Source organism: Centroberyx affinis, unplaced genomic scaffold (assembly GCF_046629955.1).
Source record: "Centroberyx affinis isolate AG114_WGS23_722 - 3 ecotype Tasmania unplaced genomic scaffold, CSIRO-AGI_Caff_v1 ptg001092l_1, whole genome shotgun sequence".
NCBI lineage: Eukaryota > Metazoa > Chordata > Actinopteri > Beryciformes > Berycidae > Centroberyx > Centroberyx affinis.
The window spans coordinates 104,577-121,159 of NW_027279637.1; the positions used below are offsets into that span (position 1 = coordinate 104,577).

General features: G+C 41.9%; 1 protein-coding gene across 1 annotated transcript; it reads right to left on the bottom strand.

Moving 5' to 3' along the window:
* Window positions 1–666: 666 nt before the first annotated feature.
* Window positions 667–14,608, bottom strand: dnaja2a (DnaJ heat shock protein family (Hsp40) member A2a). The gene is made up of 9 exons (XM_071523470.1): window positions 14,483–14,608; window positions 13,140–13,199; window positions 10,873–11,102; window positions 10,614–10,694; window positions 9,542–9,675; window positions 9,255–9,451; window positions 4,751–4,895; window positions 3,601–3,728; window positions 667–2,040 (listed from the first exon to the last, which is right to left on the bottom strand). Exons 1-9 carry the CDS (start codon window positions 14,558–14,560, stop codon window positions 1,852–1,854), a joined length of 1,242 nt encoding a protein of 413 aa, XP_071379571.1. The 5' UTR covers window positions 14,561–14,608; the 3' UTR covers window positions 667–1,851.
* Window positions 14,609–16,583: the final 1,975 nt, after the last annotated feature.

Here is a 16,583-nt window from a genome sequence, read left to right on the forward strand (position 1 = left end):
AACGTTAGTTCATAGCAAAGACATCTAGTAATGTTGCACAAGTCAAATTACATTACAAATGTAAAGTACAAAGTTGTTACAAAACGTTTTCATAACATAAAAACTACATATCAACTGAACTCAAATTGTAAATTGATGCATAAGGAATTCAGTTTAATTTTCACCATGCGCGCCGCCGTATGCTGTGACGTCAGCTGTGTTTATGTCGGTGTACTCGGCGGAATGGATCTTGCCCCTTAATTTTTGACTGTGCACTCCGAATTGAACGCCCCTCTGGGGTCACATGGTAGAAAAAAAAAACTTGATGTGTAAATCCATTTGAACGGATTTCAAAACCGTGCCCTCGGATTCACAATACAAATCCGTTCGCACGAACTGTGAATCCGAGGGCACGGTTTAGAAATCCGTACGCAGTTTACAAATCTGTTCGAACGGATTTACACATCGGGGGTTTCTTTTCTACCATGTGACCCCAGAGGGGCTCCGTTCTTTTCCTTGTCTCAAGTCGTTTTTCTCAGAGTTCCGCCAATCGAATAACCGATGTCATTTGACTTGGGGGAAGTTGGTGAGTGATACATCCAGCTGTTCAGTCGGATGTTGCACCTTTATTGGACAGAATGGCAGCAGAAAAGAATAGAAACCAAGGCACTACACAGATTAGATGATTGATATTTCAACATTTTATTCAACAACTTCATAAACGTTTTCTTAAGAAGTGTTATTAAATTGTATCATTTGACTGAATGCTTGATAAGTGCAGGAACCAAAGCGGTTTTTACATGCACATGATCTCAGCACAGATACAGGCCATAGATTTGTCATTTCACTTATGTCATTTTTCTTTTTAAAATCACACAACTTTGAATACAGCAGCTGATAAAGCTTACCAACAATCGGTTCCATCATATTATACACAATATCCAATATTCTGTATGAATTTAAAATATAAAGAAAGGAAAACAAGTAAAAACCTACAAAGAAAGTAAAGCAGTAAAAATCAAGCGGATAAACATAAATCCTAAGAATGTTGCCGAGTGAATGAATCCATGAATAAATGAGTCCAGGTATGTGTGCTTCACATCGCTCAGCTGTATTTCTGTATATGCACATTGGTTAGTTTTTAAATTAATTCTTGTAAATACTATGAAAAACAAAATGCAAGTCACACAATGAGCAAACAAGAGAGGACCCTTTCTGCATCTGATCTGGAGTTCCCATTGGGGGGAAGGGGGGGGGGGCGGGGGGGCTAAGAGAGGAGGATGCTGGGAGTTTAACAGGGGGGGGGACGTACTGAGGAGTAAGGAGGGCTAGGGCTTCACTTTGAACCCCGGATCATAGTCCCAGATTATAAACGGCAATAAATGAGGCAGCTGTCTGTTTCAATACATTTCAGATATTTGAAAAACTTGAGGACTTCGTCTGGTTTTGTCTTACTACACGACATTTCCACGCGTTCGCTGTTCCAATGAGTGTCGGGTCGGATCGGGTCGGGTCGGGTCGGGTCGGGTCGGGGGGGGGTGGGGGGACAACCGCGACCAAAAGTAAACCTTTTTCTAAATATCTGAATCCCGTTTCAAATACAGCGGCTGCGAGTCTCCCAGACCAAGACCAAGATCGAGTCAAGCACTTAAAACAATAACTACTCAATTCATCGTCGTTCAATTTAGTCCCAAGTTTTTTGATCCGCGTCTGGGGGTGTGTGTGGGGGGGGGGGGGGGGGGGACTACCAGGCCTATTCAAATCTGAACCGCCTCCTTGTTTACTCTGCTGTGCAACTCGGGCGTGTTCTCCCGGAGCCGGGGTGTGGTTCACGTGTACGTCGATGTGTGAGAGCGCGAGGAGGGAGAGAGGCTACTGGTGGGCGCACTGCACCCCCGGCCCGTGGTGGCCGCCCTCCTCGTCGGAGCTGTCGTTGTAGGCCTCTCGGCGCCCGCCGCCCGTTGAGCTCTGGCTGGCGTCGTAGTCCTGCAGGTCCACCTCCTCGGTGTCGCCGCTTATGACGGGCGTCTCGGACCGCGAGGGCAGCAAGTCCTCCAGCTCCTGCGTGGGGTCAGAGGTCAACACGGCACGGCTTACGATAGGCTAGGGACAACGTACACTACGAAACCAAACCCCCTTCGTTTTATCCCTGAAATATCCTTCATTTCTCCGTTACATAAACATTATCCACTAAAAATAACAGCTTTAAAAAAGTAAGGTTGGTAATCATGGGTTTATAAGGGATTTATTCATGGGTTGGTTCAGAGACACTAGTAATTAAGGGATTTTTTTTATGCCTTTTGTGCATGATTTACAGGGTTATTAATGAGTTATTAATGGAAAGTTCCTGTCTCCCTGAATTTTACATTAAATTATAAAGTAAGGAGTCAAGATTAAGGGGTGTTTAAGGTGTTTTCCTCCATTAATAACTCCCATTAAGTCATTTTAAGGGGATTTTGCATTAATTAAGGGGTGAATGAATGTAAATATAAGATTATTTTAAGAGATTACTGGTTCGTAGAGGTAGTTTAACCACATGGTGGAGTCGAGACATTAAACCACAGCTACTGCTGGCTCAGCTGGTTAACCTCTGAATAAACTTATAAAGAAACTGCAACATAGGGCTAGGCGATATGGCTGATATCAATATCATGATAATCATAAGGATTTTTCTCGATATCAATATATATATATCACGATATGGCTCACATATGCAAAATCACGTTAAATAATCAAATCAATGTTCATCTCATTGAACCGAATGGTAATGTTAGGTGTGATGTCAAACAAAACTGAAATTTTCAAATAATATTCCTACCATACCTCATTTCATCAGAGTTTTTAAGTAAAATTTGCTTGTCATCATCAATTCAGACAGCAGAAATGTGCGTCACGATATCAAAATATCTTCATATCATCACGATATGATTCCACTGAAAGTCGATAAACAATAATATTGAATTATCGCCCAGCCCTACTACAACAGCCTCAAATCTTTCAACAGGCTTTGTCTTTGCAATTTAACTTGAAATGTTTCAAGTCATGGTATTGGTTTCCCAGGGAATATGCAGTTATAAGTTAATTTGACTCCACATGCCAAATCAAGATGGATATATATTATTGTCAATGATATATGTAGTGGCTATAAAAAGTATTCACCCCACTTGACGTTATGCACATTTTATTGTGCTATGAAGTTATTTCAAAATGCATTTATTCAGGATTTTCAGTTAGAGTTCTATGCAAAGCACTCTATTCTATCAAAGTGACAATAAAACAATTTTTGAATTTTCCAATTAATTAATTTCCCCATTATTTAGCGGAGAGGAGGTCCCTTCACTAGATCTTAATGAGACTCAATGGGATTAACAAATGATAAGCAAATCTTCCTAGTGTGGCAGTTTAGGCCAAACAAAATCAAAGGGATTGAATACTTATGCAACATATATCTTATTTCTTTTTTTAAATAGAGGTAGTGTATTATTGTCGCCAAAGCACTAAGAACTAGCTCTGGCCAATAGATGATGAATGAATGAATGTTCTGATTGTTTTTACGGTGAACAGCCAAACAATGCCAGGTGGCGATAGAGAGTTAACCTTGACCGGTGCGGTGTGTCGTACCGTGAGCTTCTCGGGGCTGATCCAGTTGTTGCTTGGGAACTGGACGTCAAACTTGATATACAGATCTCCCTTCTCAAAGGGGTTCCGGTACTGCGGCATGCCCTCCCCTCGCACCACCCTCACCGAGCCTGGGAAAGACACAGCATGTTAACAAACAGGACTCCTATACATTTTCCTTTTCAGAAATGTCACACTTTTTCCAGACCTCAATTTCTTGATGGGACGTTTGGATTTTGGTCAGTGAAATGTAATGAAGTCTGCTGATAGTGGCTGAGCAACATGACAGTCAACTAAGCCATATCTTATTACAGCCGAAAATGATTCTCCTCAACACAATATGGGATATGACAGTGGAGTCTACAGCTGCATAAGATGTGTAGTCTTTGTGTGTATGGGGACTGCTAAGTGGGGTTAGGTTTAAGAAGTGGGCATGTGCCTGGAATGTTTTTAGAAGTCTTTCCAAAACCCAGAATTAGCTGGGAATATGGGAACGGCAATAGGAACTAGGGCTGGGCGATATGGACAAAATCAAACATCACAATATTTTTGACCAAATACCTCAATATCGATATTGCAACAATATTGTAGGGATGACTATTGGTGCTTTCACAAAATATTTAAACAATGAGATTTTTGATAAATCATCATCAGTAATGTGGATATAATGACTAAGTGGGTAAAGGCAAATAATAGAACAGCAAGAACAGTCTGGTAAGTTCAGAAAATGACATCACTTTACTGTAATGCAGCCTTTAAAACCAGGAAAAGACAACACTTATGCCATACCACCATATTATGATATCCAAAATCTAAGACGATATCTAGTCTCATATCACGATCGATATAATATCGATATATTGCCCAGCCCTAATGGGAATGTCTAACAATCTGATGTGCCCCCGAGCAAGGCACCTAAGCCCAGCACCACTGGAGCTGCTCAGTGGCAACACTGGTTGTACTGGACAACTGTCAGGTGAGAGTGTGAGATGTGCAAGAACCCTCCCTCCCTCCTCCTGCTACTAGTCCACCTCAAATATGTAGCATGTGTTGCAGGTAAACATGCCTGGTTAAGTAATGTTAAAATAGAATAGAAAATAGGCAGCATTAACAAGTGAGAGTGTTAGTGTGAAGCATAGGAACTAGCAGTCACCTGGCTCGATGACTTTGCCAGCAGGATACTTGACTACGATCTGTCTGGCGTCTAAGTGTTTCAACGTAAACTGGAAGCCGCACAGCGCCTCCACCAGGCCGATCTTGTGGGTCATGTGCAGGTCGTTGCCGTCTCGTCTGTATGTCTGCAGGGGGAGAGAGAGAACAGTTAAGTAGTTGATCATTTCTATAAGTTTTAGTCTTTTTCATGATGTTAAGTCCATCCGGAAACCATGGGCTGCGAACACGACTTCCAACTACAGCATCTGACGGCCAGAAGCAGCATTGCGAGCAATGAGGAGCATCACATTGTGTCAGTGACACTGTTACCCAATGTTACTGCCACATTGCTAGCATACCCTGTGTAAAATGTTGGTATTTAGCTGCATTAGCAAGAAAGAAATATCTCAAATTATTTTTTTTCATGCCACTGCAACCCCATGACTTTTGCGTTGCCTTTTTCTCTGCATTTACTGGTAGCCTTTGTTAGACTGCAAGTACTGAAAAAACTGAAAAAAAAGGCATAGATTAATAGATCGATCTCTGGATTTTAAGGATCGATATCGGATTGTCCAAATTAAAGACCCTATAGACAACTTTTTTGCTTTAACTTATCATTATGAAGTAAATGTTGAATGCACAGTGTAATGGCTATAGAATAATGACACTAGCAGCCAGAAAACGAACCTGGAGCTACAAGGAAGCCAGGACCAGCCAGAAACAAACTTTAAAATAGCAATTAATTTTAAAATCAATATTTTTTACCCAGCCCTACTGAGATACCCCACAAGCGGGAAACATGGCAGCAAATCCACCTATGTCAGCAGTCCAAGATAATAAAAATCAAAATCATCCATTATAGTCACAGTAATACAATTATCTGCTTGTACGAAAAGTGAGTAATGTCTGCTGCAGTTCATTTATGATGGATTGTGATAAATATAAATACTTTGGATGTCAAATGATTTATATGTGCATGCTTCCAGTTGTAGCAGCAAGATGCCATCCTGTTGTACCGCTTCTTCTGAAATGACGTGAGTGGGACAATAGCCTTGGCCGGGTTCATCAGGAAAATGGATCAATTGTCTATAAATAGAGTCCTGTGGGTAGGGGAGGGAAGGAAAAACCACACACACACACACACACACGCACACACACACACCCCTCTGGTACATCTTAATGAGGATTAAGGAAACACACACACACACAGAGCAGGCCATGTCACTGGGCTCTCAGCACACTAGCCTGGGAAACCGATTATACTACGTTTGATCAAAGTAACATAACACCATTTACTCTGTACTGGCATGAACTTACATTGATTTGTTTTCTTAATTGCAAGCCAAACTAAAATGTTTAATTAGGCTACCCACAGCTGTTAAGCGCATTATTGTTTCCACGCTACACTGACTCATATCGGCCCACCATGCCAACGTCATCTTACACCACACCAAAAGAGAATTTTGACCACCAGTCAAATGCATTTCTCTATCTCCATCAGCAAATACATGTAATATGAAAAATTGTGCTAACACTATGCTATTATTATTCTACAGTTACATTGTATCTGCAACCAGCTAGGCTACAAAAAGGGGCGTGCATGCCGGAAAAGAGTAGCGCTGCCCTGACTACTGCCGCCATGTTCAAAAAATGTCATGCAACCTGAAAAAGTAAAAAATTCTTGCTCCAACATATTCCATGAGCTTGTTATGTTACATATGAAATCTATAGAATTGCATTGTTGTGCGTTGTCAACAAAGGAATATTCACCATTGCAAGTTTTAGTGGATGTAATCCCTTGTTCAAGCTCTGGCAGCGTAGCCCTGTCAAGACAATCTGGTTATCAGCACTCAGCCAGTCAAGAGACTTGAAGCACATCTCACCAGCTGGACCCTTCTGTTCAGGCACACCGGACACTGAAGTCTAAAACCTTGGTGCAAGAAGCAAATGGCTGCCCATCTCTCTAACCTCCCGTGTAGGGAAAAATCCAAGAGATGATGTTCTCTAAGACATGATCAATTTTTCATCCATTTTTATCTTGCTTGTTTAATTTACCCAAAGATTTTCAAAGAGTGTGTATATTAACTCAAATTTACTGCTAAGAAGCTACAGTTGTAGTTAAAGTCGCTTTTTTCACCGCATTTGGTACCGGCTCAACTTGACTTGCTTTTGATAGTGCCACTCGGTTTTCCACTGCAGATAGTACCCCCTCAATGTGCCCCACCCACAACTGGTTGTCATAGCGACGCCACATGAAACTGCCGTGACGTCATCTTCAACGCGACACACACAGCAACAATGGAGGATATGGAAGGGAGATGGTGTTCTTGATTCTCGGTATGTGGCTATTAGTCACAGCAAGGAAACAGATTTTATTTCAGAAGAGGCTGAAGGCAGCGAGACAGCAGACTGCTCTCTGGCTGCTCAAAGGCGACGCAAGAGGGTAAGCTAACCTGATAGCTAACGTTAGCATATATGTCCCGTATCGCGCAATGACGACAATTCTCTCTGACCAATCAGCAGTCTGCAGTGTTTTCACGTCACCTTTTGGTATCGCCTCAGCTCGCTTGGAACCTCGACGGAGGTGCTACCAAAAAAAGGACCAGGTAATATGGTACCTGGTACCTGGTACTTGCCCAGTGGAAAACCATACGGCATAAGATAATGATGTTCTTGTTCACTTGCTGCCTTTGGCTCAGCAAGGTCTCGTTTCTCCAGACCTCCGTTGAGAGTGATGGCAAACAGCACATACAGCCCCTGGATGGATGTGACATCAGAAGTACCCCAAGGAGGGCTGGTCTCCCCCTTATCCGTTTCTTCTCCACATGCCCACTCATGAGACTGGTTTCGATGACACTCTGGACACTGGATATGCAAATGATGTGGGGCTGTTGCGCGCCATACGCCTTTCCAATATCAAGGAGGACACATCCATGGACTGGGACACGAGGAGGGCGGATGAATGGGCAAAAAGACACAACACGCTGCTAAACAGAACAATCTGTGCTGCTATGAATATGCTTTGCACGTGCTCCACCACAACTATCTAGTCTGACACAGGGGGTACAAGAGGTACATGTAGTCTCTACCACACTAGGCTGGGCTATCACCTCGACTCAAAGCCTAGTGGAGACATTCACACTGAAGAGGCAGAAAAGAAAGCGGCTTCATTTCCGAACGGTGTCGGCATCCGCGGATGACCTGGTCACGGTCTATACAACTCTTATCAGGCCATGCCTTGAATATGGCTCAGTGCCCTTAGTGGGAGGTACAAGAAAAACAAACAAGAAGCCGAGCTGGAGAGAGTCCAGACACAAGCTCTTAAAATAATCAGAATAAGAGCAGGTATCACCTCCCAGGTCCTTCCCTTACTTCAAAGCAGGAGAGAGCGAGCGAGCAGCAGCACAACTGATAGACATGCAGCGACCACAACATCCTCTGCTTGACCTCCTCCCTCCAAAACGAGGAAAGTGCACCCTCAAAACACTGGAGAAACCACAACAAGTTGGCAGAATGCAGCGTTAAAACAAACTGCCTGGAAAATACGCCTGTGCATTATAAAGTTCAGAAACGTGCAATACAGCCAGGTGTGTAATATCAAATTCAGAAATGTGTTCTTTTATCATCACCATTTTTCTGTGGCTCTGTGATAGGCTTGAGCCGGTGTGAGAATTTGAAAACCGGTCTGGTATCCATCAAAGTATCTGCTACAACCGGTAATATCAGCTTTTAACAACAAGAGAGCTTACTGCAACCGCATGCTAATGCAATATATGCAGGACAGGTTCATTTGGAATTGATCAAGTTTGCCCAATGCTAAGCAGACAGCGCTCTCTCCTCTGTATAGAGTGAACCTCGCTTGACCAATTTTTGTATTACAATGTGTTTGAAACGGCACTGGCTCATCTATGCTGACAAAAAAATATTTTTCCTGGTGAATGTTTTAGTAACAACTAGATTATATAGCACCTTTCATAACAAGGGTTACAAAGTGACGTACAAGTTGCATAAAGGATTTGAATTTATTAAGTTTGCACACCTCATGCATGTGCCTGAGCATGTTTGGAGGGAGGAGTTACAGGAGGGGGGGAGGAGGGGGGGGGATTTCTTTGTTGTATACTTTCAAATTTTTGCTAATTTCTCCGAAGTTGCCAACAGCAGCTTTAACAAGTGCGCTAGAGCTTTCAAGGTGCTCGGGTGGAGGGATGAGGAGGGGGATATGCATGATCGGAGTGAGTGAAACTATGTTGACTGTAAAATCTCCACCTGTTAACACCAAAGTGTTGCGGTGGCACAGTGTTGGAACTAAGAATCTCTAGGGCTGGGCAATAATCAGGGATGTGATTGGATCATGACAAACAAACCGGAAAATCAGCGGGGGGAGGGGTCATCCCGCTGACCCCACAGCGTGGTTAAAGTGTGTGTGGTAAACAAAACTGTTTCCTGGATAATGAAAGGATTATGGGTGAGTAGGGCCACAGTATTGGGGGGGGAGGTCCACCTACCTCGTGCTCCTTCTCCTGCAAGACGAGGACTATATCCCCGGGCTCGACGCCAGGCGCCTGGTCAGCCTCCCCACCGAAGGTGATCTTCTGGCCGTGCTTCATGCCTTTGTCCACGTGCACCTCCAGAATCTTCACCTCCTTCACCACCTTCTTGCCCTCGCATTTTTTACAGCGGTCCTTCTCACTGATGACTTCGCCTGGTGTGGGTTAGGGAATGTGAGTTTTCTGCGCGCCGTCTACAACAGTAGAAATGCTCAGACCGCTCAATGCCCCGTTATGTCCCTTACCTTCTCCGTTACAATCGGTGCACACGGACTGCATCTGTTGGACCATCCCTGGGGCCAGCTGTCTGATCATGATGCGCATGCCACGCCCCCTGCAGGTTACACACTTCTGTACAGCACCCGTCTTGCCGCCCTGCCTGCATGCATACACACACAGGGACGGATGTATAATTAGACAGGGAAGATATGGTAACTTGAAATCCCACTCTGTCTGCTGTTTCAGTGGGAACAAAAAGTGCAGCGCCTTTCTACATTTGAAGCAGCAATAACAAAACATCATAAATGTAGAGAAAAGCACAATGCAGGGCAGGAATTATACCAGGGCCTAACGGCCAGTGCTGTGGATGCCCTGGAGTGTGGCCGTAATGCCCCTTCTAAAATTAACTATCCACACGGCCAGTTTGGCATGCCCTGTCTTCAACTGGCCGTTGTGCCCTTAAAAGAAAGTTGCGGATTTCCTCATTTAAAACTACATGCGACGCAGCAAATAAACAAACTCACGTTTCCCAGTGTCAACAGTAGCGCAAGATTTCTCCCACTCCCGCAAATATATGTGTAACGTTAATGTAAACATTATCAGCTAATTATTAATTAAACTGAGAGGGAGAGAGAGAAGCCATTGCTAACTGCTAAACTATCGCTAGCTGCTAAGCTAAGTAACTAGCAGATCTGAAAAGCCTGTAAACAACTGTGGGATTAGCGAGAAAGTCGCTAAAAGAAGGAGAGAGCTATGAGTGCTTGAGCAGAACTAGTGTAAGTTTAAATGTACAGCGGGTAATTAGCCGCTGTAATGAAGAATATAGCAAAATGAACCAGGTTGAGAGCAGCAAAAATGCTATCAGTAGCAGTAGCCTGCATATGAGGCATTTAGAGAACATCTGTAATTTGTAGCTACAGAAAATAACCTGGGTTACACTTCCGTTATCGTGTGTTACTGGACATGTAACTAACTTTGCAGTCTGAGCCATCTTACATATGTGGTGCCCCAATAAATTTATATTTATCAAAGGCCAAAGTGGCCTTGCCCTAAAAATGACTTAATTCCAGGCCTGACAATGCTGACTATACAACTTACCCATTACAAGTGCTACACAGAACATTCTTGCTAAGTTGTAGTTTTGTTGTTTTCCCATTGTAAAGGTCTTCCAGGGACACCCTGTTGAAAAAAGAGAGCTGTTTAGGTACTGTACAGGTGACATAAGACAGAGTCTTATGTGGTTATGGATCTTGGCTTAGATCCATAACCACAAGCCAGGAAATACTTTGCACCTACAACAATTTGCCAAATAGAAAACATTTTCACAGAACAGCACCAAAACGTCAGTTATCCTCACTTTAGTGGATGGACCATGTCCTCTCCTCTCCTCCGACCTCCGTTCCGGGTGCGCCCCCCCTGGCCACCCATGAAGCCAAACAGGCCGCCACCAAAGATGTGGGAGAAGATGTCGTCCATCCCCGCGCCACCGCCACCTCCTTCCCGCAAGCCTTGTTCCCCATAGCGGTCATAGAGCTCCTTCTTTTCTGGGTTGGTCAGCACCTCATATGCAAAGCTTATTTCTTTGAACTGTGTTTTGATGGGGAGAGACCAAAAAGTGTCATAAGATGTAGGCCTAGTATTCAGTGTAAGGAAGGCCTTGGTTGCTTTTACAGAGCAGCAGACATTTCAAAAGAACTCGACAATTTCTGAAAGATAAAACTAGCTAACACTCAAGATTAACGATAATGGAATGGGATTCAAAATAAAATAAAAACTAGAGTAAACTATAGGAATGCCATGCAATTTTTTGGTATAGTCAAGAAAGACATAATGTCTCTATACACAATTTTGGATCATGATTCTAAAAACACACAATCTTGGATTTTGTTTAAAACTGTTGTCAGTAGTCTAATGTGCAGTAAATGTGAAAATCTAAATATTAACCTTGATCTTTTTTGCTGAGCTTATCATTGCAACAGTGAAACTCATGCTGGTACTTGTGAATGTTCAATAATGTCAGTGTACCATATACTAATTGGGCCCTAGACTTAGACCAATTCAAACAACTAGAGGTGAGAAAATGTCCTTATTATAGGTTGAGAAATAGAACAGAAGGCTTCACTTTCTAACTGCTTCACAGTGTATAGCACAACTCTGTCAACAGAAAGTGAACTGGACAGAATTCCATACTATCAGTGACACTGTGGTGCTGAAAACTAACTGCTGTACTCGCACATTTCATTTCAACCAGGAAACCTTGAGTGTCTTATAGGCTACATTTCAAATTACCATACGTCAAGGTAATTCACTAAGGAAAAACAATCAGAAAGGGAATTTCCACCGACGGTGGTTTTACTCCATCGTCGATCCCTGATGTTTTTTGTCCAATCTCTCAACCCTGATGTACGAAATTGTCCTTTGACATTGCTGAGGCCAAATTACCTAAGAAGGTCCAAATCAAAGGCTGTAGTAACTAGATTGAAGGGTATATGATGTTGAAGTTTACACCTATAGAGAACATTGGCAGTTAGCTACTTAATTTTGTTTGTATTATATTTATCTCCACTATCTAGGTCTGGGCGATATAGTTGAAATCAATATCACGATAATCATAAGGATTTTTCTCGATATCAATATATATCACGATATGGTTCATATATGCAAAATCACGTTAAATAATCGAATTAATGTTCATCTCATTGAACCGAATGGTAATGTTAGGTGTGATGTCAAACAAAACAGAAATATTCAAATAATATTCCTACCATACCTCATTTTATGAGTTTTTAAGTAAAATTTGCTTGTCATCATCAATTCACACAGCAGAAATGTGTGTCATGATATTAAAATATCTTCATATCATCACGATATGATTCCACTGAAAGATGGTAAACGATAATATTGAATTATCGTCCAGCCCTACCACTATCTAACGTCTAATAAGTTGTGGTCTACAATGACATAACAGTATCAGCTGTACAGTGCTTCCTTACTAAATAGTCTGTTTGCTAAGTCTGAACCGAGGTGGCATTGATACATTTACTTACTAGAGCATCAGGACAGAATAAAAATAAACAGTGGACTGCATTTGTAATAAATGTTAACAGCTTAATTTCACATCATCGTAAATGGTTATTTAAGCAAAGGCACGATTCTCATCACTAACACGGTGCAGTCAATTTGTCAGGTCTGAGCGACAGAAAGAACCGGGGGAGCACAACCCCAGCAAGATAAAGACTGAGGGTCCATGTGAGGGGGGGGGAGAGCCTCTTTCTGTTGAAATGCAGATAAGGGTTGGGTGGGTGTCGCACAGTGCTCTACGGAGGTGGTATGAGCGAGGATGTTGACTGGAATGCAAGTTTAAAACCCGAATGGTTACTTTATTTATGAATCCACCACTTAGCACACCTCCTCTTGTTTCCACTCTGATGACTAACTTCACTGTCAAGTAAGAATCTCCCTTGGGGGGGATCTGCACCCCTGGCACATTCTTAAGGTTTACTGAAGTTAGGTTATGCGAAGTCAACTGCTAAGATAAGTATATTCAAATACTGAAATCATTTTATACAGTTTTTACCGTTGTAACAATCTATTTAATTCCTATGTCACGTTTTATAGTCTTACCTTGTCACCAGCATTGGGGTTCTTGTCAGGGTGATATTCCTTTGCCAGTTTGCGGTATGCCTAGGATTAAGCAACAGAGATGAACGTCATTAACCACCTCCTGTTTCTACACATGGAGATGATTGAAACCATACACCGGCATGACTCAAACACTGGTTACCCCTCGTCTTCATATCGCTTTAAGAATGAACCTTCTCTATTGTTTGCGCAATCACACATGTCATGCCTGGGGAATCCAGATATTACCGGCAAACCCTGTTTGTTTCTAGCTAAAGCTATTTGGCTAGTAACAGTATAAATTCACAGATTTACCAAGTAAGCTATCTAAAACCATTCCTTAAAGTGGTGACGGAGATCCAGTTGCTTAGTGTTAGGCTGTATTCTTAATCCTCCTATCAACACAGTTCAAAATGTCCGACAATTATAACGCTAAGGTAAACATGTGAGTTTGCCCATTAGCATCTTACTATTTTCCAAGGACACTGCTTAAATTGACGAACGTTTGCTAAACTTGCTATAACGTTTACCAAGTGACTGACGTTAGCCAAGTGCTAAACACCAAGAAACGTTTCTAGCTCGCAAAGAACTGGTAAACAAAGACACGGACTGGGGCAGCTAACAGCTAGTAGCTAGCATAGGGACTGGGGCAATCAAGATAAGAATTTAGTAATTTCTACGAAACTGGTTCGACTGATCTAGAAGCGAAAGAAATAATCCATACTTTGTCATGGTCACTACGTCAGTCATGGTTGGTAACGGCATTTGTTAGCAAGCGCTAGCCTACTTGTGAACTAAAGATCAAAACCGAAGTCAGCTTGCTAACTGTCCTATTATTCGTCTCAGCCATCATCGTCATGACAGAAAAAATAGGTCCGTTTGTTCGCTGGTAGTTTCCAGACTGCGCTGGAAACTGGAACTGGTTGTTTCCACATCTTATGTCAGGCTGACATGACATACAGCTAGCACCTCGCTAACGTGAGGTCAATCACTTCATTTGTTGCAAGCTAACGAGTGAACTACGCGACCCAACACCAACTTTCCGGCTTCGGTTTTAGGCGACAATAGAGATGCTGGTCTGCCTGTAGCCAGGAAATCCAACATCCCTTTATTATGTTATCTAAACGCTGAGAGCCACTTGGTTTTGTAAACATATAGCTAAAGTATTATACCCCGTAATAAATATTTCAACTTCTAGGCCAGCTAGCCAGCAGGCTAGCCCACGTCGTAGCTAACGCTAGCTAGCTGCGCATAACAACGCATTTCCTGGTTGTAGCAATTCTAACTCGAAACCCAGCACACAGATCAAAGTTCATATCAGTATTTGTGTCGCTCCGTGTTATTACCTTCTTCAGTTCATTCTCGGTGGCAGATGGAGACACGCCGAGAATATCGTATAATTTCGTATCGACAACATTCGCCATGATGTTGCTGGGGATGGTGCTTCGGCAAGGAGGTGGATGGAGAAAGAAAAGAGCCGGTGGAAACGGGTTTCTTCGCCTTCTCCATCTCAATTTCCGGTAGACTAGCCGCTCTGAGGTGCCCGCTGCTGCCCCCAGGCCGCCGGAGTGTGTAGGGTCAGGGCTTTTCAACCTTTCTAACCCATGGACCTCCAGAGGAGCAGTGGTCATATAGCTGAGGACCTACCAGTGGTGGAAGAAGTACTGAGATCTTTTACTTCAGTAAAAGTAGCAATACAACAATGTAAAGATACTCCATTACAAGTAACAGTCCTGCATTCAAAATCTTACTTAAGTAAAAGTACAGAAGTATTGGCAGCAAAATGTACTTAGAGTATCAAAGTAAACATACTCATTATGCAAACTGTCCCCATTTAGAGAGTTATATTTTTCATAAATTATTGGAATATTAATACTGATTTATTGACATACATGTACATGTAAGCAGCATTTTACAGTCGTCAATGTGAAGCTAATCTTAACAATTTAGCTATACTTTTGGGTAGTCTAATCTATAACAATGCTATTTTATAGTTATTTTACAAAGATGATCAAATGTTTCAAATATAAAATATTGATCTGAAAAGTAACTAGTAACTATAGCTGTGAAATAAATGTAATGGAGTAAAAAGTACAATATTTCCCTCTAAAATGTAGTGGAAATTGGAAATACTCAAGTAAAGTACAAGTACCTCAAAATTGTACTTAAGTACAGTACTTGAGTAAATGTACTTAGTTACTTTCCACCACTGGGACCTACTGTATATTTTAACCATGCTTCAATCGTCCATTTTAGTTCATTTCTCATCAAACTAATCAATCAATCTTATCATGAATTTATTTTGTCGAATTGTAGCCCATAGCACCTCTGCCAGGTTTAGGTCATTACTCATTAAACAACACATAGCTATCTTGTCATTCTTTGATTCTCGTTTGTTTGCAGACATAACTGTCTTTTATTAGAATTTATAAAAACAAAACAAAAAAGGGAGAGAGAAGCTGCTTAAAACGTCAGTTTAAGTCTCCATCAATGGAGGATGCGTCCACTCCAGTAAGTGAATTATATGATTGCTTGACATATAGCCCAGTCAAAGGCAATGCTTTTCATATCTAGATTCAAGAAAAAAACAAAACAAAACACTGTTATGTTCTTTCTAATTTTTCTTAATATTTCTTCTAAAATAGTGTCTGAGTCAGGAGTGGATTTTTTTGAAGGTCAACAGTGCTCCTCCAATATCATTATTAAGTCACATCTAATCACAACTCAATTATTTGTGTAATATTTATTACATTTCTTGTTGAAAAATGTCATGTGTTTGCTTCCAGGCCTCCGTGTGTATAGACCCACAACAGCAAAAATGGCACGTATGAAACCTATGGCCCAGATGGTGCTCCAGGTTCAGTAAATGTTGAACTGGGCTGAGATGTGGTGACTTAGATCAGTGGTTCTCAACGTGGGGTCCGGGGACCACCAGGGGTCCTTGAGGGGGTTCCAGGGGGTCCCCAGCAAATTGATGAATTGTTAAACTTCACCATTACTTCATTTACAAGAAGTGAACACAATTAGAGAATGTAGAAGATTGTTTTGATCATAGTTTCTCTGTTATCTCTTTGCCTACAATACAGATAGTCATAGAATTCTGGACAAAATCATATCTAACAATAAAAATATTCTCAGATTTGGGTCCAAGAGACAAATGGGGGTCCGTGGCCCTAATGTGTACTAACTTAGGGGTCCTTCATATGGAAAAGGTTGAGAATCACTGACTTAGATGGTCATGATATTGGAACATTGCCATCCTCCTCCTCCTCCTACATGATGCTACTGCACCCCCTGGGGGATTACTGCTGTAATAGCACATAGCAAGACCAAGTATTCTTAAGTCTTGAAGCAATAGCATAAGGTGTGTACGCTGCATTTTATTAATTTACAGCTGCTTCCTCTGAATTATCCACTTCAATTAATGACATAGCTCTTATAGGTGTA